The sequence below is a fragment of the Sarcophilus harrisii genome, chromosome 1 (assembly GCF_902635505.1).
Source record: "Sarcophilus harrisii chromosome 1, mSarHar1.11, whole genome shotgun sequence".
In the NCBI taxonomy this organism is placed as follows: Eukaryota; Metazoa; Chordata; class Mammalia; order Dasyuromorphia; family Dasyuridae; genus Sarcophilus; species Sarcophilus harrisii.
This window is the reverse complement of record NC_045426.1, coordinates 171,993,013-172,020,652: the sequence shown is the minus strand read 5'-3', so window position 1 is coordinate 172,020,652 and position 27,640 is coordinate 171,993,013. Positions and strand designations below refer to the sequence as shown.

Sequence of the window (27,640 nt, the reverse complement as noted above, 5' to 3'; positions counted from 1 at the left end):
AATTGTATTAATTTAACTTTTCAGTTGTAGTCTTTGGTTTCAAATGTAAAGGTATATTTTTGTACTTGCTTAGTGTATAACCACTAAGTAAATTATGGAAGATGAAACAATATCTGGTGATGATGAGTCTGACATTTAGTACTATTCTGCTTTGTATTTGTTTTAAATTATTCTTTTTATGGGAGAAAGCTGCTCTCAATTACTTGCTATTATTTTATGTAAGTGTCAAAAAGCATTTTTATCATTACTAATTTAATTATTACTTAATTTGTTTTGTTTTCTTGGGTTACAAAACCATTGCTTCTAGAAAAGAAAGTTTAAGTATCTAGAACCAATGGCCTAGCAACCAAACTCAAGGCTTATACAAAACAATTTCATTTTTGTGTGTTTCAACTGTAATGCCAGAGAAACTGAGGCAAGATAGAGATTAGAGAGTTTTTAATAATTTATTTAATGGGAGAGATTTACTGGGACCAAATGGATTCATGGTTTGGTCCCAGAGATGAATGAGACTATGGTCTCCAAGAATCCAGCAAACAATGTGAATTCTCAAAGACCTATATACACATGGCTCAGACTCAGGGGGTAGATTGAGGCAGGGGAGGAGTCAGAGTGCTGAGAGCAGGAATGGGACTCCGACAGGGTGGGGTGAGCCACCAGAGATGGAATGACCTAATCCCGATTAGGTTCATTAGGTCCTGAAGGCACCCCGGACATGGGGAGAGGCATCTTGATAAGACAGTATCTGACATTCCGATCATTCTGATATTCTAAAACATAAGATCTTTTGTCCTTATCAAATATTCTGATAAAGAGGGAGGAGAGGTTTTGCAGGACTGTGCTTTGAGCTCACAATTATAGAACAATTAGAGAAATGAGTCAGGACTGGGTCAGGATAATTAGGGAAACTGAGTCAGGACAATAAAAGAGAACTGTGGCATAACATAACTTTGCCCTAAGTGCCCTCACTTTGGTCTGTATTGTCCCCACATAGAGTCCTTTCTAAGAAATCTCAGAATATATAACTCAATATAGTTCTTGTCTAAGCTTTACAGATGTGGGGAAAATGGGTCCCTCGCTATCAGAAAAATGCTTAAAAAAACAATCTATGTATCTAATGTAAGAGAGAAAGCCTTTAGTCTACCCCACAGAAGATACAGAAAATGCTTAAGTTTGCTGTGTTCCATATCCAATTGATATAATTTCTCTTTTTCTTTCCTGCCTTTTCCCAGGGTCTTACTATACACCCCCTTCCCCCTAAGAAGGAAAGCAGTTAAATCATTAAGTACCAGTATAAATGGGGATATAAAGTCAAAAGATGACATGATTCTTCCTTTAATTTCATGAACTTATATTCTATTGGGGGAGATAAGATAAACTTATAGAAATATTTATAGAATAAATAAATAAAAACAAGGCAGTTAAATAAGGCAGTTAGGGAGGAAGGGCACTAACAGATGAGGGAAATCAGAAGGGCTTTAAGGAGAAGATGGTGCTTCAACTACAATTTGATGACAGTGAGAGATTGTATAAGAAAGAAGTAAGGAGGAAATGAAAGCCAGATCTGAGGGACAACAACAACAACAAAAAAGCATGGAGTTAAGTAATAGAGTGTTGTGAGGGAAATGGAAAAAAAAAAAAGTTGATTGAATAATAATTATTTTTGTGAGTGGCTCTCTCTAGAAAACTTGAATAGAATTCTAGACTCTGAAGAGTGAATTCCCCCTGAAAGGGAAACATATTTAAGGCTATCAGAAAGGCAACCAACCTCCTTCACATTGGACTTGGATCATCTCCCTAACTCCTGCTAATAGAGGAGGGCAAAGTTGAAGGCTTTTGCTTCTGAATATCATGGCTTAAATTCACTTACTATTCCTCTAATTTTGAGACCCACATATGGGGTTCCTCTCACTCTCTAAGATGCTGGTGCTGCCCAGGAACTTTCCTTGTCTCCCTTGAAGGCTGCGTTCCTTTACTCTTAAACTTGAGGTTCAAGCAACCATAAGTCTGGTAATTTCAAGTCATTCCTTTTGTCTCATATAAGCTCAAGCTCAGGAATTTGCATTGTTTGGCATCTTGATTACTCTGTCCCAAGATCATGGAAGTCATTACTACTGTCTCTGTTGGCTAACCTGCCAATCTATGCACTTAAGATGCAAAGACTCTTGACACTCTAATATTGCCTTGGCAGTTGACATCTCTTAGGTCAAGAAATTGCCATTTTATGAGCTGAAGAAAAATACTCCTTTAGTTCCTAATGATCTTTTGAGTGGACAATCATCTGCTCTCCTTCCTCCACTCCAAAGATTAAGGTCTATTCTTGGGTTTCTAATCTCTGACCTACAGTCAGAAAAAAGGAGTAGAAAAAAGTGGCCAAGTCCATAATTAAGATACTTTTTTATGTCAGCACAATCTAGGTCACTAAATTCATTCTTAGTAGAACCATACTAAGTTTAGAATGAGTCATATAAACCCAAAGATCCCATATTCTCCAAGGAGATAAAAGATAGGAATAAAGATCTAATATATATCAAAATATTTATAGCAGCATTTTTATGGTAGCAAAAAACTGGAATGATAATAACTGCTAATGATAATAATATCTAGGACTTCCATGGTACTTTAAGGTTTACAAAGCATCTTACAAATATTATTTCATTTTATCTTCCTAATAACCTGAGAGATAGGTGATATTATTATCTCTATTTTACAGATGAGAAACTGAGAAAAATTATAGGACTTGCCCAAGGCCACACAGCTAGTTAAGTGTCTGAGGCTGAATTTCAAGCCTGCCTTAGTCCAGGGCTCTATCCTATCCACCATACTACCAAGCTGCCCATTAAATTAGAAACAAAATAAATGCTTATGAATTGGGGAATGGATAAATAAATTGTGTTACATTGATTCGATTGACTATTACTGAGCCATAAGAAATGAGAAATATTTAAAATACTAAAAAATGTGAAAAATATGAGGTTGATATGAATGGTTGCAAAGTGAAGTGAACAGAACCAAGAAAACAATACATATAATGACTCAGCAATGGAAATGGAAAGAACATCAACAAAAGCAAATTGGGTCAAATGGGCACAAGTACCTCCTTCAGAGGAAGATACCATCAAGCTCCTCAACAGTTAATTGAGGAACTCGCCAAGATTAACCACCTACACAGTATAATGAAATCCTCCTTCTTCCTCCTCCCACATCCAAGGTACCAAATGAGGGATTGTACCTATTAATTCAAACAGTGCCTCAAATGCTGTATTATATAAGTGATTTGAATTAAGAAGCTCTGTGAAAGAGAATGTACCAGAGCCATAAGCATAGTTATAGAATTTGGGGGCTTATTTAATCCAAAGTATAATTGCTCAAGGATAAAAAATTTGTTCTATGAATTTCATAGGATTAGAAATTTAGAAATTAGAAAACTCCTACATTTTGAGGTGAGGAAATCAAGGTCTAGAAGATGTTAAACGACTTTGGCAGATCACACAGGTAGTAAATGGAAATGCTGGGATTTGAACTCAAGTTGTTCACATTGGTTCTTCAAAAACATTCTGCTGCCTTTTCTGCCATGGAAATTTATAACAAGTCCTGGTCAAATTTACCTTATTATGTGTTTTTTTTTTCTTTTGTAGGGTTGAAGTTGGGGTTCGTGTTGAGGCTTACAACTGTGATGAATGGTCCAAAGGCCAAGGCCGACATATCAACAGTGCTTTTCTCATTTATTATGCTATTGATGATAATGAAGAACTCATCATTTTCCCTAGAGTCAAGCCTATTTCAAAGGTCACGCTTGCAAAAGATTAAATGATCAGGCCTTTACTAGCTCCTCCCATACTCATGGCATTACATAATCCTTTTGCTTACACTATTCCATTCACTGCCTATTATTGAAGCCTTATCCATTTTTCAATAATAACCATTTAGATAGCACTTTGAAGTACACAAAATGCTTTCCTTACAGTGAACCTTTGCAGTAGACTATTCAGTTTTTGTTCAGTTTTTTTCAGTTGTGTCTTTCTCTTTGTGATCCCATGTGGGGTTTTCTTAGCAAAGATACTAGCTCAGTTCTCAAATCCCTTTACAAATATGGAACTGAGACCAAGAGTTAAAGGATTTGCCTAGGGTCCCATAGGTAGTAAGTGTCTGAGGCTGGATTTGAACTCAGGAAGATCAACCTTTCTGATTTCAGGCACCAAACTCTAGTCATTGTGCACTTAGCTGTACCATTTGCACATGTTCATAATCTCCATTAATGTATATCTTTCCCCTTTGACCTAATAGGTAGTGTCACTTTGCTTAAGTCAGAATTGCTTTATTTTTCATATCTTTTCCAAACCTTTTTTTCTGAGTCATAAAATGTAGTCGCTACATTACAAAATAGAAGAGCAATAGAAAAAGTCACAGAAGTGGAAATTTTAGTCATTTATCTATTTGGATGTTATGTGAGTGTTAAGTTAGGATTTTCCACACAGGCATAAGAGTTCACAATTAAATTTTAAAAATTATTTAGTAAAGATGGGCAAAAATAAAGAATGCTAGATTTGAGCCTAGAAGACCTGGTTGGAAATCCCAACTATTACTTATAATACAGGTGTTTTTAGACAAGGCACTTTCCCTTTTCTCACAAATAAAATTGGGGAGGGGATAGCAAACTACCTAACTGATAACAAAAAATTTTCAGCTCTAAATCTAGTACTGAAAATTTTTTTTTACAAGGCAGTTGAGGTTAAATGACCTGTCCAGGGTCACACAGCTAGGATGTGATAAATTCCTGAGACTGGATTTGAACTCAGTTCCTCCTGACTCCAAAGCCAATGCTCAATCCACTGAGCCATCTAGTTGCCCCTTATAACTGAATTAATAACTGAAAAATTACTGAAAACAGTTTTTTGTTTTGTTTCTTTAAAGGATGATGTTAGAAGATATCGTGGGGCTATTGTACGTAAGAGAATACGACTTGGCAGGTATGTGTTACAAGATATAAAAAAAAAGATTGCTAAGATTTAATTAATATTACATGCAGTTGGATTTTTTTTTTGTTAACAAAAGTATCTTTTTTTCCAAGAAATGATTTTAGTTTAGGAAACATAGGAGCTGTTTGAGAAACTGTTGTACCAGAAGGGACTATATACTGCATCACTGTTGATGACCTTCCAAAAGTTTTTGGACCATTCAACCAAACAGCAGAGCTACCACGTGCACACCATATGCTAAGCACAGGGCTACTTGCTAGGGATACAAAGACTAAAAAGAAACTGTCTATACCTTCAAAAAACTTTATTGTTGGTCAGAACCCCATTTGGGATTTTCTTGGCAAAGATAGTAGAGTGGTTTGCCTTTTCCAGCTCATTTTACAGATAAGGAAACTGAGGCAACCAGCATGAAGTGACTTGCCTAGGGTTAAACAGTAATAAGTGTCTGAGGTTGGATTTGAACTCAGATCTTCCTATCTCCAGGCCTGGTACTCTAGTCTTTGCACTACCTAGTTGCTGAGAACATTACATTCTACCAATTTACAGTTGTCTTTTACCATCTTGACCAATTTAATGAGTGTGAATCATGCATATGTTAGGAATGACTTTTTAGTCACTTCTCTATCTTATTGTTTAAATTCATTCATCATATCTTAGATTTAGAGCTGGAGATGAGGTTACCTCCAGTGTATTTTGTATTCGATTTTCTGTTTATACAGTGCTTGCTCCAATAAAACTTAAGTTCCTTGAGAGTAAGGACTGTTTACTTTTTGCTTTTATATACCTAGTACCTAGCACAGAGCTATCACATAATAGGTGCTTAATAAATGTCTGTTGAATGAAAAGATAAATAAATGAATGGACAAAGAATGAATTTTGGAAGCTGATGAACATTATCAACTTTGTTTCAGGAGATATGTTATTTCTCACAAAGAAGATATTCCACTTTGTATTCACTGGGATACAAGCAATCAGGTAATGATTTAATAATCTGGATCTCCCTAAATGCAAACTAATTCTTCAGGAAAAAATGTAGGTTTTTCCCTGTCATTATCTTGGACTGCCTAAATAAATAATAATTTGGTGACAAAAAAATAAGTCAAGTCCCTCCCATGATTTTGATACTCATTATAATTAAATGTACTGTTGCCTGGTCACAGACACAGGAAGCTATGTAGTCACAGAATAACATATTCTCAGAATTAAAGATGGGACTTCAGTGGCCATTGAATTTAACCTGTACTTGGAAATGAATTCTTTCTTCAACATCCCCAATAAGTGGCTATCTAGTCACCTACTACTGCCCAAGGCGACCCTTTGTACTTTTAAATGACAACTCTAATTTTTAGTTCAGTTGTTTTTAGATAGTAGCTCACAGGTTAATGGCCCAAATCTGGTCTTTGTGAGACCCATTTAGTAGTCTGATGTTTGATCTTTAGATCAGGATAAGCTGGGGTTTAAACCCCTAACACAGTGTAGCTGTTTTTCCTTAGGAGTTGCTTAACCTCACTGCAGCAACACACACATCTTCCTCTCTATTGGTTAGATAGCATTTCTATACCAGGCAGCTTCATATACAAATTAACTCACAAATCTAGGGGAAAACACTTTTTTAAGCTAGGTGCTAGAATTTTTGAAGATTATTTCATAATATCTGATGAGGAATATGTTTGCTTACTACATAGTTGTTACAAACCATACTACAATAAAACCTCAGGCCTGATGTGATTTATGGATGGAATGTAAACAAAGATCCGGAAAGAGACACAGGACCAGAGAATGTTAATTTGAAAAAAAGACTTTCAATATAAAAGGATGAGAAAACAGACAATGTAGCATGGGCCTGGGAAAAACACAGCTTCATGATCAGGTTTGGATGGTGCTTTGAACCTCTTCCAATGGGGAGCAGGGTTCGACTGCTTCCAACAAACAAGTCACTATAATGCGGACCACCGAGAAACTTGTATGAGTTAGCAGACTCTATCTACCATAGCCATTCCAAGAAAGGAGAAAAGACAGGTTTCCCCACAGAAAACCAGCCTTCTGTGCCACAGTTTCTTCTCAGTGTTTTTTGTTGATTTATCATCTTTGCCAATTTGAAGGAGGTGAATCTTGCCCCTGTTGGTCATTTACCTAAATGGTGACAAACTCAAAAAGAAATGGAAATTATTAATCCAAAGCATCTCTGCAGCTGCCCATTGGCTTAATTTTAAATGTAATGTTTTAGTTTGTTGTTTCCTCATTTGGGGTTTTCTTGGCAAAAATACTAGAATGTTTTCCACTTCATTTTTCAGATAAGGAACTGAGGTAAACAAGGTGCAATGACTTGACCAGTTCACAGAGGTAGTATCTGAAGCCAGATTTGAACTCAGGAAGATAGAGTCTTCCTGACTCTTAAGACTTGCATTTTAAGCACAGAACACAGCTGCCCGAATGTAATCTTTGTTTTATTGTGTTTTTATTTATTTTGTTAAATATTTCTCAATTATATTTTAATCTGTTTCCTCAGCTAGGAAGTGTTGTTGGCCACAAACAGCATGTTTGACAATTCTGATTTACAAATCCCCATATCCTGCTTCCAGTTGTTAATGACTGCCCGAAAGTCACTTTCTATCAGTATATGTTTCTCAGATCACAGATCTCTGTCTCTGCATGACAGATCACCATCTCTATTTCTTTATGCAAATGAAGTCAACAATGATGTGGGACTAGATCACCAGTATGGTTCCTCCAGTTCTATAAGTTCTATAAATACTTACATATTTATTTGCATAAAAATCCAATCTGGATCTTTGAAAATTTCTAGATTTGAGTTATTCTGGACTAGTGAGGGAAAAAGATCAAAACTTTCTATACAAAATGTCTAGTTCCCTGAGCTCCAAAAAAAATTTTTTAGGAGTTGGTTGAGTGATCACAGTATTTGTGAAATATTACACAAAGAGAGGATTCTTGAGATGTTCCATGAATGAAGACCCTCAGGCAGCTTGCAGGGAATGACAGATCCTTGTTGTTATTGATGATGATAAAGAATTTACATTGCACATAAAATATATAAGATATACATATATTATCTCATTTGATCCTTACAACAACCCTGTGAAGTAGGTACTTCATTATTATCTCCATTTTACAGATGAGAAAACTGAAGTTGAGAGTGCTCAAGTGAATTACTCAGGGTCCTCCAGATAATAAGGATCTGCTAGCACCTCCTCCTGACCATGTCCAGACCAAGAAAAATTAAAAGAGGAAAGATTATCCTTAGGCTAATGTCAAATTACTTTATAAGATTGTCCAAGCTCATCTAGGGACAAAAACGAAATGAAGTGCTATAAGTTATGTATTATCAAGTCTGTACTCCACTTTGAGGGGTTCAAACTGTGTATTAACCATTGAAATTTTCTGCTTCTTAAATGTAAGCATCAAGGTTCAAACCACAACTTAAAAAAGGCCACAATACAAAGGCCTTCACATATTTTCTCATATCTGCTATCGTCTCTGCACTTTTCACTCACTTCTTTCCCTCAAAATAATTCCATTTCAGGCATACTTGAGTCACAGCAATGTGGACGCTCTCAAAGCTCTGGCAGCCAAAAGTGGTTGGGAGATCACAAGTGTTGTGGGAAAGGTAAGAAAGTGACATCAGATGTCCAAAAAGCAAACCCTGGTTGGTGTGGCTATTGGTTTCAAGAAAGCACTGGTTAGAGTAAAATAATGTTACAGGAGGCAATTTGTTCCTTAGGAGCAATGTTGCTTATGGACAATTGGCCATGTAATGTATTATGACTTTACCCAAGGAGGTTGATTATAATGTATTAGCTATATTGTTACAAAATATTGACAGGACAACCTCTTAGGAACTGTGTCTGTGATGAAAATTCCTTTCCATAGCAAATCTGAATAGTTTTTCCCCCCTAAGGATATATAAAATCATTTTAGAACCATAGTTCTATTAGACAGTTATTAAGAGGCATTCTAATCTAAAACAAACTAGCAAACAAAAAAAGCCACTTTTCCAGCCGTATTTTCCATTCACTATTCCCCAATTGTTCTAAATAAACTCATTTACTCATCTTCTCTAAAATATTTTCTACTTCCTCTGGGCTTTTGTTCCTCCTATTTAGAGTGTCCTTTCTTCTCAAAGCCTATCCAAAATCCCTTTAATCTATTCAATAACCAGGTCAAAACCCACCTACTCTCCAAAACTTCTTCCAAATGCCCCAACCAGAAGGGACTTTTCCTTCTTCCCGATTCTTTTGACTATTTTCTTTATAATAACTCCAGCAATTTGTAATATGTTGCCCCTTAACATTCCTTCTATTGCAATCACTTTTTATTATTTACCTTTTCACTGGTTTAGATTTAGTCTCCTTAACTAGAATATAAGCTCCAGGCAGGCAGGTACTATGCTTTATATTTCTTGGTATCTCCCCAGTACATCATAGCACGGTACTTTATAGATAGCCAGACCTCAATAAATATTTATTAATTTCATTTAAAATGGATATTAGGAGTTAGAAGTGGTGTGTTTAAGGTACAATATTAAATAATCAGATTTATGTAGGCACCAAATGTTGGGGTTTGATCATGTGAAGAATTCACAGTGACCATTCTCTTTGGGAAAAGGTGGATTTATTTATGAGAAGAGGTTACAGGCAAAATGAAGAGATAATAGACACTAGGAAAGGTAAATGTGAAATATCTATGGGAGAATAATAAGGTTACCAAGAAAAGGAGTTTGAAAGAATTCATTGAAGGAATATTCCATGAGGTGAGTTTGCCATTGACTGGCAAGTAAATCCATAGAGAGTTTAGCACCCTAAAAGAATTAATTAGTTAAAAGAAGGAGAAAGACACCATGAGGCATGGGGAAAGGATAAGGAAAGACACTACAAGTCAGAATGCTGTGGCGGGATTCAGCAAAAGTGAACATATTTATAGGGAAATTTAACCTTGGTGGTTTGACATTACTTGGATTTCTGACTGGACATAGCAAGGTGGGGTTACCCAAGACCTCCATGGAATATGGGACTAAAAGATAGAACTGATCCCCATTCTTTGTTTGCCTCAGGGAGTAATCTTACCAGTACTTTGGACTTTCTCTCCCAGCCCTCACCTAGTAACCCAGGACCTCATCAGAAGAACCAAAGTCTTTGCAGCCAGGAGCCATCCCACGACATCATCATCATAGACTGACCCTATAAGTTTCATTGTCGAGATTTTTACATCTTCCTTAAAGACAGCCTCTGAAAATTTTCAGCAATATCCAAAAAAAAATACCTTTATTTTCTCAAGATCATTAAACTCTAAATAGGATCTAGCTTCTGTGCTGAGGTTCTTTCACCATCTCTTTGCATGTGGCAGCAGTCAATTCAATCATTCAGACTGTCTCACAGGTCTTCTTGGTCTAGATCTTGGTCACCAGCCACGAGTGGCTTACTGTTATGAAAGGAATAGAGATTTAACCTTAGGATTTTTTTTTACCTCTTTCTCTAGCTTCAGTCCATATTGGTAACAGATGCTTCAGGGTTTAGTTTTTTTAAAAGCAATATAAAAATTGCTTCTTGCATCATATTTAGCACCTGAAGATTCATAAGCAGCTTTAGAAAGCACAAACTCACATCTGGCATGAAAAAGAAAGCCATATTTAGTGTTCTTATATCATTGTACTTTTGTAGAGGACTTAATTATTGTCCAAATCATTTAAAGCAAATGTTGTAGGAAGCAAGATATTTATTCATATATCTCTCTTTGTTAGAATTTGGGTCTGTCCTTCTGGATTCTCTTAATGATAAAGTACTAATACCTATGAAACTAAAAGAAGAGAAAAAAACATTCTGGGTATATTTTAAATTATATATTTTTTCCTTGGAGGTATTCTCTTCCTCCCTCCTATCTTTTAATTTAATAATGCTTGCAAAGGAGCTGTCTGCTAAATTAATCTTTATTTCAGACTTGGAAAATTTGCCCTAGTTTTCATTGCAGATTAGATAGTTATGAAATGTCCAAAACTTCTCATGAAGTATAGGCCATTTGCTTTGGGACTGTGCAGTATTAACTTCCAGTCTTGTCTGTTTCTCTACCTGAAAACAAAAGAAATATAGGAATCCTGTTTCTGATCTTCAGAAACTCCATACTCTAGTTGAGGAGACAGGATATCCAGAGATATAAGTGGCAATTTTGACAAGTGGGACAAACTTTTAAAAATCAGCCAAGGTAAGCAGCAAAAACTGTTTGTAAATCAATTTTTAAATATTAATTCAAAGAGGGGAAATCCTGAGGTACCACACAGTTAAAGGCAAATGTAGATCCATGGGTTCTAGGCAGAGAGAGCTCAGTTTCCTGTGAGGCTGTTGGGTGGATGAGTAGGTCAGGGCTGATGGGAAAGGATTATTAGGAAAAGCCCCTACATTTCAATACTCTGTCTCCAGATTCTGCTCATTCTACCCTCATTGCAATTCTAATAACACATATACAACCAGGTATGAGTTCTACAACAGGAGGTAAATGAATGAGGTTGTCTGGTTCAGACCAGATATTTTAATGGCAAAAGAATTCACTGCTAGAGACCATCTTACAAAATTCTTTGATTTCTGATTTTTTTTTAAGCTTGAAAATAAATGTGTTTTCTTGGAAGCTTTGTCTCAATTCCATCTGGCAAATGCTGACTTTTCTTTCTAGTGAATGGAAATAAAAGGGCTGATTTTTCTTGCTGCTTTGTTTGTACCAGCATCACCAGTACTGTCCAGAAGGAATGAAAGATATAATTAGGGTTTAGCAGTGATTCATTCAGTTGGATTTCTCCCCCACACACACACACACCTTTGTTCCTCTGAGGAGCAGGTAACAATACCATGGGTCACTTACATAGCTACTCTTCTCATTCTCCAAAGCCTTCCTTACTCTGGACAAACAGGGATCAGGAGAAACTTTATAATGTGATCTTGCAGAGGTGAGAGGAGCCCTAAAGTGCTCCAGAGTATCCACAGCTCCTCTTTATCCCCTTTCTGATACTAAGTCATTCTGATGTGGTAGTAGTTGAAGAGGAGTTAAAGGGAACCACCCCATTACTGGCCTCTGTGAAGAAAGCCCACCTATGTAGGATCCATATTGGGTATAGTATATTGGAGTTCATCTTGGTAACTTCTAGGAACCATATTTTCATTTTTTAATTACTGATTATTAAGTGTTGGTCCTTGGAGGTCTCTATGTATAACTTTTGGTCATATAGTATCTACTGTAAGGACTTGGAGGAGTATGGGATAACTGAGTTGAAATCCTGCTAATGTGGTTTAATCTCTTCCCCTCTTCAGCTATTATCAGACAAATCCCGAACCATTTAGGAAGGAATTCTTTAGCAACTCCCATCATCTATCCCCCAATCTCTGGGTACCTCCAAACAACCTTCTGAGATATTAGCACATCTCTAGCCAGATACATTCCATCTGCCTCCCGACCCCTCCCTCTGGTCTGTCAGGTCTGGTTGCTGACTCCTAAGTTCTGTCTTTTATTTCTCTAGTCTCCATGAGAAACCCCTAAGAGTGAATTTACCCGATGAAAGATTTGCTTATGATGAAAATCTTTGCTAAGTTCTCTTCAGGATGAAATCCATTATGAAGTATTGTCTTTCTCCACCTCATAGTGCCTTCCTTCTAATAGTGCCATTCTCCTTACTCTAGCTAGCTCTGGTCAGTTTAACCTGCTGGACAATGGCTCTCTCTCCTACCTTATGGAGTATTTCCTTTGTCCTGGTTAATTGTGAGTTCTCCTAAGGGAACTTGCCTTTATCTTTTCTAACTATATGCTCTCCCAACTCTATTTCATATTTACCATTCCTGGGGTCTGCTGTATCCCTTCATTTTGTCTGTAACCTCTTTCCTTAAATAAATCTACCTTTTGTCAAAAAGAATGGCCATTGTGAATTTGTCACATGTTTATTTTGAACTAGGTATTGTTATCCAACCACATCGCTGCCTCAGATGCTTAACTATGGCAATCACTCTAAATCTAAAGACCTTAGCTTAAAAATGCTAAGGTCTCCCACTGCATCTAGGGCCATTTCCAATTGTCCTGATATCTGGCCATTGGACCCAGATGGGTTCTAGAGAAGAAAGTGAGGCAGGTGACCTTGTACAGCCCTCCCTCACTTAAATCCATTTGCATGTCATGGCATCATTTCCCTGTTTTCATGGACCTCTGAGAATGAAGGACAAACAACAACAAAATAAGGATGATAACATCTACCTAAGAGGATTGTTCCTTCAGTAGACCAAATCAGGTAAAATTTGTAAAGAGCTTTGCAAACCTTAAGGTGGTTCTACATAATCTAGCTATTAGTAATTGGGGTAATAATGATAAAATGCTTCAGCATAAAGTAAACTGAGGAAATAGAGGGGAGGGAAGGCAGGCAGGTGGAAGTACATAAATAACTTTTTCCCCCTTTAAGTTGTTTTTAGTAGTTGTTTCTCATTTTTCTCCTTTCTCTTATTGAAGATATTTATGTTTAAATAAAGGTTTTTCTCCTTCACAGCCTAGTTTTTCCATCTGCTTGATTCCTGCAGTGAAGTCTTAACCCCATGTTTGTTTATCTTCTCACAGCTTGTTGCCATGGGAATGATTTTAAGATTGGAAATTCAACATTAACTTCAAAGCACACAGAAATAGATGGAGAAAAGGGGTGGGACAAGGGTTCGCTGGTAGCTCAACACTTATCTCTTTGGTTATCATCAAAAATCACAGTACCAAGAAAAGTTACCATGACAAAAGAATAGATTAATGTTTAAGTAGAAGCCAAATTTCCCCCTCTTTGTAGAAGTTCTTTTATCTGAGGGAGCAGGGGTCTAAAAATTGGCCCCTAAGTAAAGCTTATTCTCAGATACATAAAGAGAAAGAGCGGGGTTTGAAGCAGTAGAATAGATTACTGGGACCAGAGAGGGCTTTGGACATCAGTCAGACCAACTACAGATGAGGCAGCCCCCGGTGCTGGTCACTGTGCTGGCCATATTGCTACTTGGGGGATGGGGTGAGGAACAGAGCCTTCCTTCTCATTATTATCTTTGTCTTTTCTCCTGAACCCATCTTTTCTCCCACTGCAGCTTCCTCATTTCTGCCAAAGTGAAGACATTAGTGTCTTTCCTATCTTGCAAGTATTCAGCCCACAAACCAAGCACAAATTTTCCCTCTCCCTTGTCAGGCCCATCCAATCAGGTCCCAAGTCTTGTTGATTCTTCTACATCTCTCACACACACATGTACATGTCTATGTATGTACATGTGTATATCTAAGTATTTATGTGTGTGTGTGTGTATGGATGGATGGTTGAATAATAATCTGTTCACCTTGCACTCACCCACACTAGTGCCTGGATTTAGGAACTCATCCGCTCTAGTTAGGACTATGGCAATAGCTTTCTAATTGATTTACTTGCCTCAAGTTTCTCCCCTCTACCTACAGCTACAGAATTGATATAAAATATTTTCCCTGTTCAAGGAATTCCAGTTATTCACTCTTGCTTTTTGAATTAAATATATAATACATATCTCTATATCCATGTATCTAAATCAAGAGAGAGAGGCATAGATATGCTTATATTCACAGATTTAGCAAGATTTAAAGTGTTTTTGTAATATATCAGCAGGAATTTACACACTTTGTTTAGACTTCTAAGTGATTTCTCTGTTGCATGCATACATATTGACTGGAGCCAAGTTGTGAAGGCTTTAAATGTTAATCAGATGATAAATACACATATGCATATATGCATATATTACTATATGTGTATCTTTATAGTTTTTTACAAGTAATATAATCTATCTATGTCTATCTATATGCCCATATTTATATATACCTATATTTATCTATCATATCATACACATAAATGTGTATGTATGCATTTGTATATCTATAGTTATTTATCATCCATTAACTTTTAAAGTCTTTTAAAACCTGATTCCAGACTACATGTGTGTACACATATGTACACACACATGCACAATTCATGTATATAGCTCTCTGTTTATGTATATATATGCATATATCTATCTATCTTAATATATTTGATCCAAGAGGCAAGAGTGAGCCACTGGAATTCCTTGAGTAGAGTAACTATGCTTTAGGAATATCCATTTGGTAACTGTGATTTTGATAATAATCAGAGAAATTAACATTGAATGTATAGAGTGAATTGGAATGGGAAGAGACAATGAGACAAGTCAATCAATTATTTAAAACCCTTCACAACCTGGCTTTAATCAATTTTTCCTGACATATTTCACATTATGCCATCTCACGTCCTTTATTCTCCATATAAATAGGGTTCTTCCTCAGTGTGTAGCAGTGCTTTTCACATAGTAGGCTCTTAATAAATGCTTATTTATTGATTTTTATGCAGACAAGTTATTCCACTTTTTGATTTAATAAACATTTTCTACCAGTTTTTATTAATGAACAAAAGAATCAGCTTTGAAATTTTGGGTGCATTAAGATGATTTTTCTTTTTTCTATTTCCTTGATTCCCAGAGCATGCAACAGAGAAATCACTTAGAAGTCTAAACAAAGTGTGTAAATTTCTGCTGATATATTACAAAAACACTTTCAATCTCGCTAAATCTGTGTGTATAAGCATCTAAATAATATTTTACTATTTTCTTATTTAAAAGAAAGACCATCTAACATCTTGAGAAATATGAAAATGTCTGGTTTCTGAGTCCTAGACAAAGAATTATTCTCATTTTTCAGGAAGGAAATTTGGCTACTTCCCAGTAATTGGAGGAAGGAGGCAGGAAGAAGAAGGAAGAAGGAAGTTGCTTCTAGACTTTTAGGCCAAAACCCAGTCAGCCAAATTATTTGAAGTGAGGCAACTTACCCTTATTTTGCCTCATGGTGTTTTGTTTCATTCCCTAACCATTTAAGAAGATGTTTTAAACATATGTAATATTTTCTCTTGATTTGAGCACTGATTACTTGATCCCTAATTAACTTCTTTCTAATGCTATTCTCTTTCAGGTCAAAATGCATACCTTGGAGGAGAGAGATGTTTTGTCAGTATGGGTAGAAAAGCAAGTAGGGAGACCAGCTAAATTAGCTTTTAGCCTCCTGTCTGACTTCACCAAGCGGCCTCAGTGGGATCCTCATTACTTGTAAGAATGAAACATTTTACTGAACTCTGACAATACTTTTTAAATTAACTTATCCTTCACAGCACATATTCAAGCAGAGCTGAAGACATGATTTTATCCCCTAATATATAGTTCACTGTTTAATTAACAAGTATTCAGGCAGAGTTGAGGACATGATTTTATCCCCCAATATATAGTTCATTGTTTAATTAACAAGTATTTAATACTGCCCTACCTTAAGTAGAACTCTGTATCTAAACTTTTGGGTAGATACAAAAAACAACAAAGATGGTTCCCTGCCTTCATGGAGATTATAATCTAATTGCCTTTATTCCATTCCCAAGTTATTTTAGTATCATTCTTATTTGCTTCCCTACTCAAGAGGGTTGTGATTATGCTAAAAAAAAATCATTCTCTCATCCTTCCTCTAAGTCTTGGAAATAGGAGGAAGATGGCAATAGCTGTTTGAGTAAACAGAACCATGACACATATTTCTTCCAGTCCTCACTGACAATTACTCATTAATTAATATTATTTTATTTTATTATTAACACTATTAATTAATATTAATTTTATTATTAACACTAATATTAGTACTTCTGTCATCTCAGGACTAGGTTATCTATTGTTTACTACGTATTATGATCCTAAGGACTCAGAGCATCCCACTGACCCTCCCCACCAATACTCACCAGACTATATAGTTGGTACCCTATGATCTATATCAGCTATGAATACTTCCATATAAAACATACTTTTTCCACACTAGATAATGATGGTTCCAGGGGATAATTTCAACCATTCCTTTTGCACTTTTGGAATATGGAACCAGAAGGCCCCTTTGTCACCTAATTTTTATGATTAAGTAAGGTAACATGAGTGCAAGAAAATAAAAGAAGCAGGATTCAAACCCAGGACCACATCTCAATTTAGTGCCACTCCTTGTCACCATGCTAGCTTCCCAAAAATCTTATTTAAATGTAAATATGGTAGTATCTGTTTACTGTTTGGTTGGCAGGGATATTATGAGTGTTATATTAAATAGTATAATTTATTTCCTAATCTTAATAAGTCAGAGCTCCAATATTTAAAAAAAAATTTAAATTTCCTGTAATTAACACCATGTAATAGACAATTTAATACAATTAAAATGAAACTTCTCTAGGGTTGTGTGTTACATTTGCATGACTGCCAGAATAATACATCATGGTTAATGTCATCATAATGACCCACTCTGGGAAAAGGGAATGCTTTCCATACAACTCCCTGTTGTAGGCATTTATGTAGGAATCTCTCCAAGCTCTCCATCTTGCTCCTAGGAAGAATAATAACAGAAATTCTGCCTCTACTCATCTCCTAATTATTCATAACAAAGCATTCCTCTATTCACTAAATATGCGTTGGGGAAGACTAGTTTAGTCGGAGGACTGAATCCAGGAGTATCTGACAAGGTTAGTCACTTTCTGAGCATCTCAGAACTTATCAGGATGCTCAAAATGATTTATCAAAGGATCTGAAATAAATTCATCATCTTCTGCTTAAAATCCACTTCCTCCCTCTTAGGCCCGTCAAGATCCATTCTAGGTCTAGAATATAATCCTTTTTGTCCTTCTGACTGCCATCTTTTTTATTGGCTGTTACCTACTCTTTATCACATTCCCTTTAGCAGCCTGCTAAAATGTTTTCATACTCCCAAAGCCACTTTTACCTATCAAATTCTCAGCAGATAACTTTGCCTTCCATTTCACTGAGAGTAAGGCTATTGAATAGGAATACTCTTGATTTTTCTCCTCTATATTCCATCCTCCGGTGTCTTCATCCATCTCTCCTGTCTCATTGGAAGAAGTGATCTTCTACCTGTGCCCTTGATCACTTTCCTTTCCATCTCCTTTGAGAACTTTCTCTTAACATCATTGCCTTTCCTGAATATTTATTTTTTTAAATAAAATTTTAATCATGTCTTTTGTTTTGACCGCCTAAATTTTCCCTATGTCTGACTTCTCCCTATCTCAAAGAGCCATATCATGAAAGAAAAAAGTTCTTTTAAAAAGAAAATAAAGGAGGAAACACCCCCCTCCCTGGCAAAACTGATCAACAAATTTAAAAAATCTGACAATATATAGAGTGCTCTACATGCATAGATCCTTTCTCCTTCCCCCTCTAAACAAGGAGTTTGGGGAGGTGTTTTCTTAGATCTTTTCTTTTGAATCATGCTTGTTCTTTTTAATTATATAATATACATTTTTGAAATAAACTTTGTTGATATCTTATGTTTGTCATACCTCTAAACTCATGGACATCTCACCTCTGCAAAGGAAATGATTGAAGATGCATCTCATTTCTTTTCTTTGGCAGCATGTTTGTTCTCTGTAATTTTACAATGTTCACTTTTGATCATTTTGTGATAATTCTTTCCATTTATATTAGTGTGACCATTGTATATTTTATTTCTTGTCTCTGTCTCTGCTTTCTTTACTCTCTAGCAAAGAACATAAAACTTACCAGGTTTTTCTGTATTCATTGATTCCATTACATTCATGGAGCACAATTTTGTGAGTAATCTATACTTTGTGTACTACTTTATTTCCAGATCTTTGCTAACACATGCACACGTGCGCACACACACACACACACACACACACACGTGAAGTGCTACTATAAATATTGTGACATATATGGAACTTTTGTCATTGACCTCCTTGGGGCATACAGGCCTAGAAAGTAGAATCTCTAGGTCAAAGAGTATGACCATATTAGCCACTTTATTTTCTTAATTCCAAATTGCTTTACATAATGATTATACTAATTCCCAGCTTCACAATCAATACATTAATGCTTCTGTCTTTTCTCCATCTCCTCCAAAACTGATTAACCTCCCCTATCCTTGATAATTTTCTCGTTTTTCTGGTGAGACCTTGGGATTATTTTAATTTGAATTTTCCTTATTATTAATTATTATTAATAGTGATTTAGAGCATGTTTCAAGTTTTTAAAGAACTGTTTGTTCATATCATTTTATTATTGTCAATGGGGAAGATGACTTTTGGTTTTATAAGTCTGTTAGATATCCATATATTCTGGATACTAACTCATCTGAGAAATCTGATAGATTTTTTTACATTTGTCTGCTTTGCTTATAATCCTAGTACATTAATTTTATTTGTGCATTTTCAGTGTAATGTAATGTAAATTATCTATTTTATCTTATGTAGTTGCTTCTATCCTCTATTTGATTAAGAATACACTTCCTATCCAAAGTTGCAAAAGATATGTAATCTCCTTCCCTTTTAATTTTTACTGTCTGATCTTTAATATTCAGGTCTTCTACATCTAAATTTCTCCATCTTCACTGGTTATTTCTCCTCTGTCTAGAAAGATGCTCATATGTTCCAGTCCTTAAAAATTTTCTTCTTTTAATGCTTCCAGCAGTTTGAATTATCACTGATCTATTTTTCTTCTTCTCTTAAAAGCCAAACTTTTAAAAAGGATATTACAGTCACTGCCTCCATTACCTCATTACCACCATTAGTCTTCTGGAGCTTGTGATCAATTATCTCATTGCTCACAATTCTTTATTTTTTCCAAGTTATTTTTCCTTACAATGTAGTCATATAAATTGTTCTTCTGCTCACTTCACTCTGCATCATTTTGTACAAGTCTTCCCTTGTTTCTCTGAATCTGTTGCTGCTGTGTTTCTTATGAGGTAATACTATTCTGATTTATCTTCTGATCACTTCTTTGCTCTAAACCTTACATCCTATAAAGTAAAATATAAACTCAGCTCAGGATTCAAAGTTCTCTAACCACAGTTTACCTTGTCAGCCTTATTTCATGATACCTTCCTATAATTATCATTTACTATAGCCAAACTGGACTACTTGCTATACCCTGAATACAACCTGTCCAGTATTTTCTTATCATTTTTTTCACCTGAAATGTCTGCCCTAACATCTCTTTCACCTGTCAGAGTTGTTCAAGGACTAGATTACATGGCTTTTCCCTAATCCATTTTCTTCCCCAGGGGAAAAAAATAGCCCCTTCTTCTGAACTCCCTTTGTATCAGTTTTACTGGAATATCACATCCAGTCTTATATTAGTATACACATCCAATCTTTTCTCTTAGATTGTAAATTCCTTAAAAGCAAGAAATATGTTTTGTTTCCTTTTGCGTATATATAACAGACTTCTTTTGATAGGAAATTAAAGTAAGTTTTGCAAGTAAATATAGCTTATAGTTACATAGTAAATAACTTTGCAAAAAACATTTTAACTGAGTGATATTTCTTACCCATACCTTCTGAGGAGTATATTATGACCATACAGTATTTATTTTCTCTGTTTCATGTACTTACAGGTCTTGTAAGGTCATAGATTGGGTGAGTGATGATGACACAATATATTATATCACCTGTCCAAAAGTGAGTAGCAGTAAACCCATAGATTTGGTTGTCCTTGTATCACGAAGAAAACCTGTCAAAGATAGGTGAGTATATGAAGTTACTAGATTATAAACTCCATGGGAGCAGGGAATGTGTGTTATTCATCTTGGTCTGCCTCAGCACCTAGGACAGCTACTGCACACACAAAAAAAGACACTGAATTCATGTTGAGTTGAATTAATGTCAGCTCAAAAATGCCTGGTAGTTAAAGTTTTTATATTTTAACTCTTCAAAGACCTGTGATTTCTTCAGTGTGGATACTCCCTCTATCAGTGCAGAGCACAATCCCTTTTTGCCTTAATAAACCATCTTCTTAAGTTGTTGTGGCTAAAAAGTACATTGCCATGGAGCCGACATGGTGATGAACCACTTCTCTGAGCACAGGGAGGCTGGTAACACACATAAAATCTGTCTCTCACCCTGTACTTGCAATCTTTGAGCTTGGTAAATGATAACAAATTTGTACTCTCTGGCCATAGTCTTTCAGAACCCAGAGTTACTTCTATGCCATGATGAAAGATCAGAACAGGATTTTATTAAGTTAGGATAGAGACCTATATAGTCCCTTCCTCTCAATCCAAGCCCTTCTAAAAGCTTCTTCAGGTTCAAGTCATGATTTAAGTCAGTATCTATACAAAATCATAGCACATAAGCCCACACTAATATTTCTGATATTATATTAAATGTTCAAAGAAAAAAAAAACGTTAAATAATCCAGAAAAATAAGCAAAAACAAGCATTTATCAGGCACTTATCATGTGCCAAGCACTGCAATTAGTATTTGGAAATATAGATACAAGCCAAAAAAGAAAAAGCAGTTCTTGTCCTCAGGAAGTTTACATTCCAATGAGGAAAGACAACACATATAAAGAAGCTGAAAAGCAAGTTAAAGGGAAATACTCACATGAAGGCATGGTGGCAAGGTTCAGAAATTCAAAAACAGAGTCAGAAGAAGGATAAAGATTAGGTAGCCCAGGCCTTTCCTTATTATGAAGATCTTGGAAAGAATTTCAATGAAAGAAGTAGGCTATTCTCAGGTAGAGGGATCTAACACACAGGACTACCTTAAATGCTCAACACTTTTGAATCCAGCCAAAGCCAGGCTAATGTGTTATTGGGAAATATTTAGCAAAATAAACAAAAGCATAGATAACATTTCAAAACTGTTACCATGCAACAGAAATCTTTATGTATGGATTAATAATACCCAATTCTATTTGAATTGGACACCACTGTTCTGAGGTGAGAAGACTGCATGGATATTCCATGGTGAGGAAGCCTCAGGAACTTAAGGATGGTCCAGGAGGAGACTGCAGCAGAAGTATAGTAGCAAATTTCATAAAGTCAAAAGCAGAACCAGGAGGAAAATTTCTCTCTCCACACACACAAGTGTGTATTCTCCCACCTAGGGAATGCCCATAGAAAGGATGTGTGTGTAAAGAATCCATGTGGAAAGCACATAGGTGCCATATGTAGAATAAGGAAGCATATAGATACGCTATTTTGGATGAGGATTCTTTCTAGTTGGGGCTCATTGCATAGACTCTTTATTGCACTGTTCAAAACTCCTCAGTATATTCAAAATTGATTCCTACTTAGAAATCCATTGAAACCTCCTTAGGAAAACCAACCGACAAACAAACAAGTATGTAACTAGAGCAACTCATGCTCCTGGGGCTGTATGCTGGCTAGAACCCTTCTATAGCTGTGCTTCCCACAAAACCACTGCTGCCTGCTACTGGCTGGTGACTATACCGAGCTGCAGGGATCTTTTTCTTTTGCTGTTTCAAACTAGCATCCCCTTTTCTGCACTGTGCTGCTAGTGGCTGGTTTCTCTTTTGGGAGGCTTTCTGGTGGGTCTCACCTGCTGCGGACTGCTAGTTGTTTGCTGAATTGCAGCTGCTTATGTGGCCTTTTCCCTCAATGAGAAAAATTTCAGATTGTTTAGGTCATAGACTCAGTGTCTAAGTCAGCCCTTGGTGAGTTGTTTCCCAGCCAGCCAAAGAAACCCTCCCCTACTGTTTTTCTTTTAAATGAAAAGACTCTCTTTTGTAGGCAGAATGAAAAAAATTCTGCTTCTTTCAACTCCTAAAAAGCAAATCACCTCAGGAGAGACATCCAAGCACAAGGAAAGGACTGGGTAGGACTGAAGCCTTTTGCTATCTTCCCACCAGAAAGGAAGCCCCCTTGAATTGAAAAAAATTCCAGGAATATTGATTTTTGAATGGTACCCCATGGAATTCTTTCTAGTTGGGGCTCATTGAATAGATCCCTTGTTGCACCATTCAAAATTTCTCAGTATCAATCATCACTAATTCCTCCTTTTTGTAGAAAAGGTGTTACTACTCTATGAAAAGGTTAATCCCTCTGCTCATTCCTTGTTTCTCCAGAAATTTATTCCAGCTGTATACTGTCATGCATCATCAGAAACTCCCTCTCTGCAAATTCATTCCCATCTGCCAAAAAACATTCTCACATCTCCCTATCTTCCCTGGACCCTTCTTTCCCCTACAAATTTTTCTCTTCTCTTTCATGAACAACTTTGTTGAGAGAAGAAAAAAAGCCTACACTAGATGCCTCAGCAGTTCTCAAAATTACTCCAGTAGTTCTCAAAGGTTCATGACAGCTATCTCAGTGTGTCAAAGGAATTGAGTAGTAATTGAATGCCCATGAAATTTCTAGATATTCTGCTAGTATGTCACATTTCTTCAAGGTAAAGAGTATTACTATGCAGAGAGAGAGAAAAAAAAAGAACCTTTTTCCTCCACTTCCTTAATACCTACTTTCTGCTAAATCTTTGCATTCTGTATTCCAATCTCACTGCTCTCTCAAAAATTGCCATATTCCCTGAAACTTTTTATCTAATGTTTTATTGTTTCTTTTTTTGTCCAGTCCTCATCCCATTTAACCTATTTGTAGTATCTGACAAAGTTAATCAATTCATCCTGGATACTCCTTCCTTGACTTCTGAGATAACTTTATATTCTTAATTTTCTCTTCTCTCTCTTAACTGCTCCTTCTCTGTCTCTTTTACTGGAACCATCTCTTGTTGACACCTTAAGATGGGAATTACCCAAGGGACTTTCCTCAATTTTCTTTTCTTTTTTTGCACTCTTTATTGATAATGCATTAGCTCTTATAGTTTCCTTTTATCTCCTCTAACTTATAACCTCCAAATCTATAAAATTGTAGCATTTGTTTCCTGTACTCCAGACTTGCATCTGTAGCTATATCCACAACATTTTCATCTGGTTTTCCACCAGCACTTCACATTTAAAATGTCTATTCTGCTCTTCCTCCTTGGCCCTTTCTGTAATTGGAACCATTGTTTACCCAGTCTCCCATGTTCAAATGTTTTTGTTATCCCTTTCTCCCTGAAATCATCTCAATGCAGGCCTTTATTTCTACAACATCCTGGATAGTGAAATATGACCTTAAAGTAAATATGTGTTTCATATATTTTTTGTAAAAATTTATTTTATTTATTTCATTATTTCCCACTTACACGTTAAAAAAAAAACCAAAAAACTTAATACTCATTTAGAGAATGTTTGTGTTTCAAGTTCTCTCCTTCCATCCTGTCCCTCTCCCTCCTTAAGAAAATAAAATATTTGATTTCAGTTATACATATTACACATATACACACACACACCTTTACATATACATCAGTCTTTATTTGTGTAAAAAGTGTTTTGTAATTGGGTTAATATAGTTTCTAGTTTGTCTTGGCAGGTAGACTCCCAAGTATTTTATATTGTCTTATTTTAAATGGAATTTCTTTTTAAATTTCTTCCCCATGGGTCTTTTTGGTAGTATATATAAATGCTATTAATTTGTGTCCTATTTCTCTGGCTGTTGTAAGACACTCCACTTGAACTAAAGCAATGGATTGTAAAAATTTCTTCTCAGCCCTATTATTCAATTCATATGCCAGATGTCTCCCTTCTCCAGGAGAAAGAAGCTGTCACTATTACTTGCAAATAGTGAGATTATTTGAGATCTATTTGACTTTTTTTTTTAAGCTGTTTAATTTCAGTGCCAAAGAACACAAATCAGGTTCTAAACCTTACAGAATGAACTTTATCATAATCCATACTGGAAGGCATTGCAGAAAATAAAATTTTCTTAGATCTATTACTAGGCAGAGTTGCTTTTTCCTACAGTAACAAGCACAGAAGACAGATGAGTCATTTTCTGTCCTTTCTGTGGGATCTATGAACTCCATATAAAATTCTTTGCCTCATTGTAAGGCAAACTCTTACTAGATAAGAACTATTCAGGTGTCCATGTGATCCATACTTGTTACCTTTTGCCCATATGTATTAGAGTTGTTTTTTTTTGTTTGTTTTTTTTTTTTTTTTTTTGTCTCTATAAATGAGAGCTCCCTCAGATCTATGGCTTTTATAAAAGAGTTTGTGATGGGATTAGAAATTAATCAAAAAGAGACAAAACCACAGTCTTCAGGCATTTAGTAAAAGAAAAAAAAACCTTAAATTTGAAGCTGGAAAACTTGGTCTTATGTTCTGCCTCTGAAGCTTCCTGGGTGACCTTAGGCAAATCACTTAAACTTTTGGAGCTCAGTTTCCTCCGTTGTAAAATGGGGCTGATAATGGAGAGATTAGAGGTAGTGGTGAATGCTGGATAGAACGTTGGGCTCACCCCCACTAGCTGTGTGACCCCAGATATGTCACTTAAGTTTTCTTGTGCCTTAATTTCCTAATCTGCAAAATGAGAGGATAAGTTGTAATGATCGTTAAGGTTCCCTTTATCTCTAAATCTGTGATTCTGTGTCCTCACAAGAGTGTTATGAAATAGTTATTTGTGAACATTAGGTGGGAGATCTTATTCATCTCTTATTAATTGATCTCCAATTCACAAAATAGGAAGCCAGTATAGTGGATAGAGTGGCAGACTTGGATTCAAATCTTTCCTCAGACAATTAATTATTATCTTGTGTGACCTTGGACAAATAACCTAACCTTGATCTGCCTCAGTTCCCTCATCTGTAAAGTGGGAGTAAAAAAAAAAAAACCTACATTATAGGATTGTTATAAGGTTCAAATAAAAATGATATATGTAAAGTTCAAACCTTAAGGGATTATATGAATGTTAGTAATTAAATGGTCTGGTGCCTGTGGAAGGGGAAGGTCTTTATGACCAAAGCAGAACTAGAGATCATTACTGATCACAAAATAGAAAATTTCGATTATACCAAACTGAAAAGTTTTTGTACAAACAAAACTAATGCAGACAAGATTAGAAGGGAAGCAATAAACTGGGAAAATATTTTTACATTCAAAGGTTCTGATAAAGGCCTCATTTCCAAAATATATAGAGAATTAACTCTAATTTATAAAAAATCAAGCCATTCTCCAATTGAAAAATGGTCAAAGGATATGAACAGACAATTCTCAGATGAAGAAATTGAAACTATTTCTAGTCATATGAAAAGATGCTCCAAGTTCATTATTAATCAGAGAAATGCAAATTAAGACAACTCTAAGATACCACTACACACCTGTCAGATTGGCTAAGATGACAGGAAAAAATAATGATGATTGTTGGAGGGGATGCGGGAAAACTGGGACATTGATGCATTGTTGGTGGAGTTGTGAACGAATCCAACCATTTTGGAGAGTAGTTTGGAACTATGCTCAAAAAGTTATCAAACTGTGCATACCCTTTGATCCAGCAGTGTTACTACTGGGATTATATCCCAAAGAGATTATAAAGAAGGGAAAGGGACCTGTATGTGCACGAATGTTTGTGGCAGCCCTTTTTGTAGTGGCTAGAAACTGGAAACTGAATGGATGTCCATCAGTTGGAGAATGGCTGAATAAATTGTGGTATATGAATATTATGGAATATTACTGTTCTGTAAGAAATGACCAACAGGATGATTTCAGAAAGGCCTGGAGAGACTTACACGAACTGATGCTGAGTGAAATGAGCAGGACCAGGAGATCATTATATACTTCAACAACAATACTATATGATGACCAGTTCTGATGGACCAGGCCATCCTCAGCAACGAGATCAACCAAATCATTTCTAATGGAGCAGTAATGAACTGAACTAGCTATGCCCAGAAAAAGAACTCTGGGAGATGACTAAAAACCATTACATTGAATTCCCAATCCCTATATTTATGCACACCTGCATTTTTGATTTCCTTCACAAGCTAATTGTACAATATTTCAGAGTCTGATTCTTTTTGTACAGCAAAATAACGTTTTGGTCATGTATACTTATTGTGTATCTAATTTATATTTTAATATATTTAACATCTACTGGTCATCCTGCCATCTAGGGGAGGGTGGGGGGGGTAAGAGGTGAAAAATTGGAACAAGAGGTTTGGCAATTGTTAATGTTGTAAAGTTACCCATGTATATATCCTGTAAATAAAAGGCTATTAAATAAAAAAAATAAAAAATAAAGCAGATGGAACCCCCCCCAAAAAAATTAAATGGTCTGGTGGCAAGGCAATATGAATAAACAAGAAATGATGGGAGAAAAGCTAAGAAAGCTGAAAACTGAGAATGAAGAGAAGGATCTTCAGGGAGTATCTTACAGGTGATCAAGGCTGATGGTACTGGTGGAAATGACAAATATTGGGCACCAGAAAAATCCTGTTTGAGGGGTGATTTTGTCCATTATGGAAAGGCCATCCAGGGTTTAAAGGATAAAAGGACTGGTGACCATCTGCCCAGGGTTACAATCGCCTGGAAGCCTGATGGAATATAAAACTACTTTTTAACCATTTTCCTTATCAAAATGAGGAGGCCTCTGGTGAGAATGTTATTGAAGGGGGAAGGCAAAAGTACAGATTTAAAGGGAAAGAGATATACTGTGCAAAGAGCTTGACAAAGCAGCAGGAAGTAGATCAAATTTTTTTGGTCAAAGTAGCTGAGACAGATGGGAAGGTACTCTAACCTCTCTCCTATTTTTCATTTAAACAAATGCTAGAAGGGCAACTGGGTGGCACAGTGAATAGAGTGCCAGCAGGACCTGAGTGCAAATCCAATCTCAGACATTTACTAGCTAGGTGACTCTGGACAAGTCATTTAATTCTGACTGCCTCCAAAAACAAACCCCAGAAGTGTGGCCC

General features: G+C 36.1%; 1 protein-coding gene and 1 long non-coding RNA gene across 2 annotated transcripts in view; one reads left to right on the top strand and one right to left on the bottom strand.

Moving 5' to 3' along the window:
* The window catches only part of ACOT12 (acyl-CoA thioesterase 12), a 70,638-nt gene that overhangs the window by 41,015 nt on the left and 1,983 nt on the right, over window positions 1–27,640 (top strand). The window contains exons 8-13 of the mRNA XM_003759887.3: window positions 3,639–3,789; window positions 4,915–4,970; window positions 5,891–5,954; window positions 8,521–8,604; window positions 15,981–16,114; window positions 20,448–20,576. Of these exons, the coding sequence (XP_003759935.2) occupies window positions 3,639–3,789; window positions 4,915–4,970; window positions 5,891–5,954; window positions 8,521–8,604; window positions 15,981–16,114; window positions 20,448–20,576 (618 nt within the window). The remainder of the gene's footprint in view (window positions 1–3,638; window positions 3,790–4,914; window positions 4,971–5,890; window positions 5,955–8,520; window positions 8,605–15,980; window positions 16,115–20,447; window positions 20,577–27,640) is intronic.
* On the bottom strand, window positions 19,087–22,422 carry LOC116423381. The gene is made up of 4 exons (XR_004233979.1): window positions 22,288–22,422; window positions 21,437–21,529; window positions 20,446–20,563; window positions 19,087–19,850 (listed from the first exon to the last, which is right to left on the bottom strand). It is a non-coding gene; the product is annotated as an uncharacterized LOC116423381 (long non-coding RNA).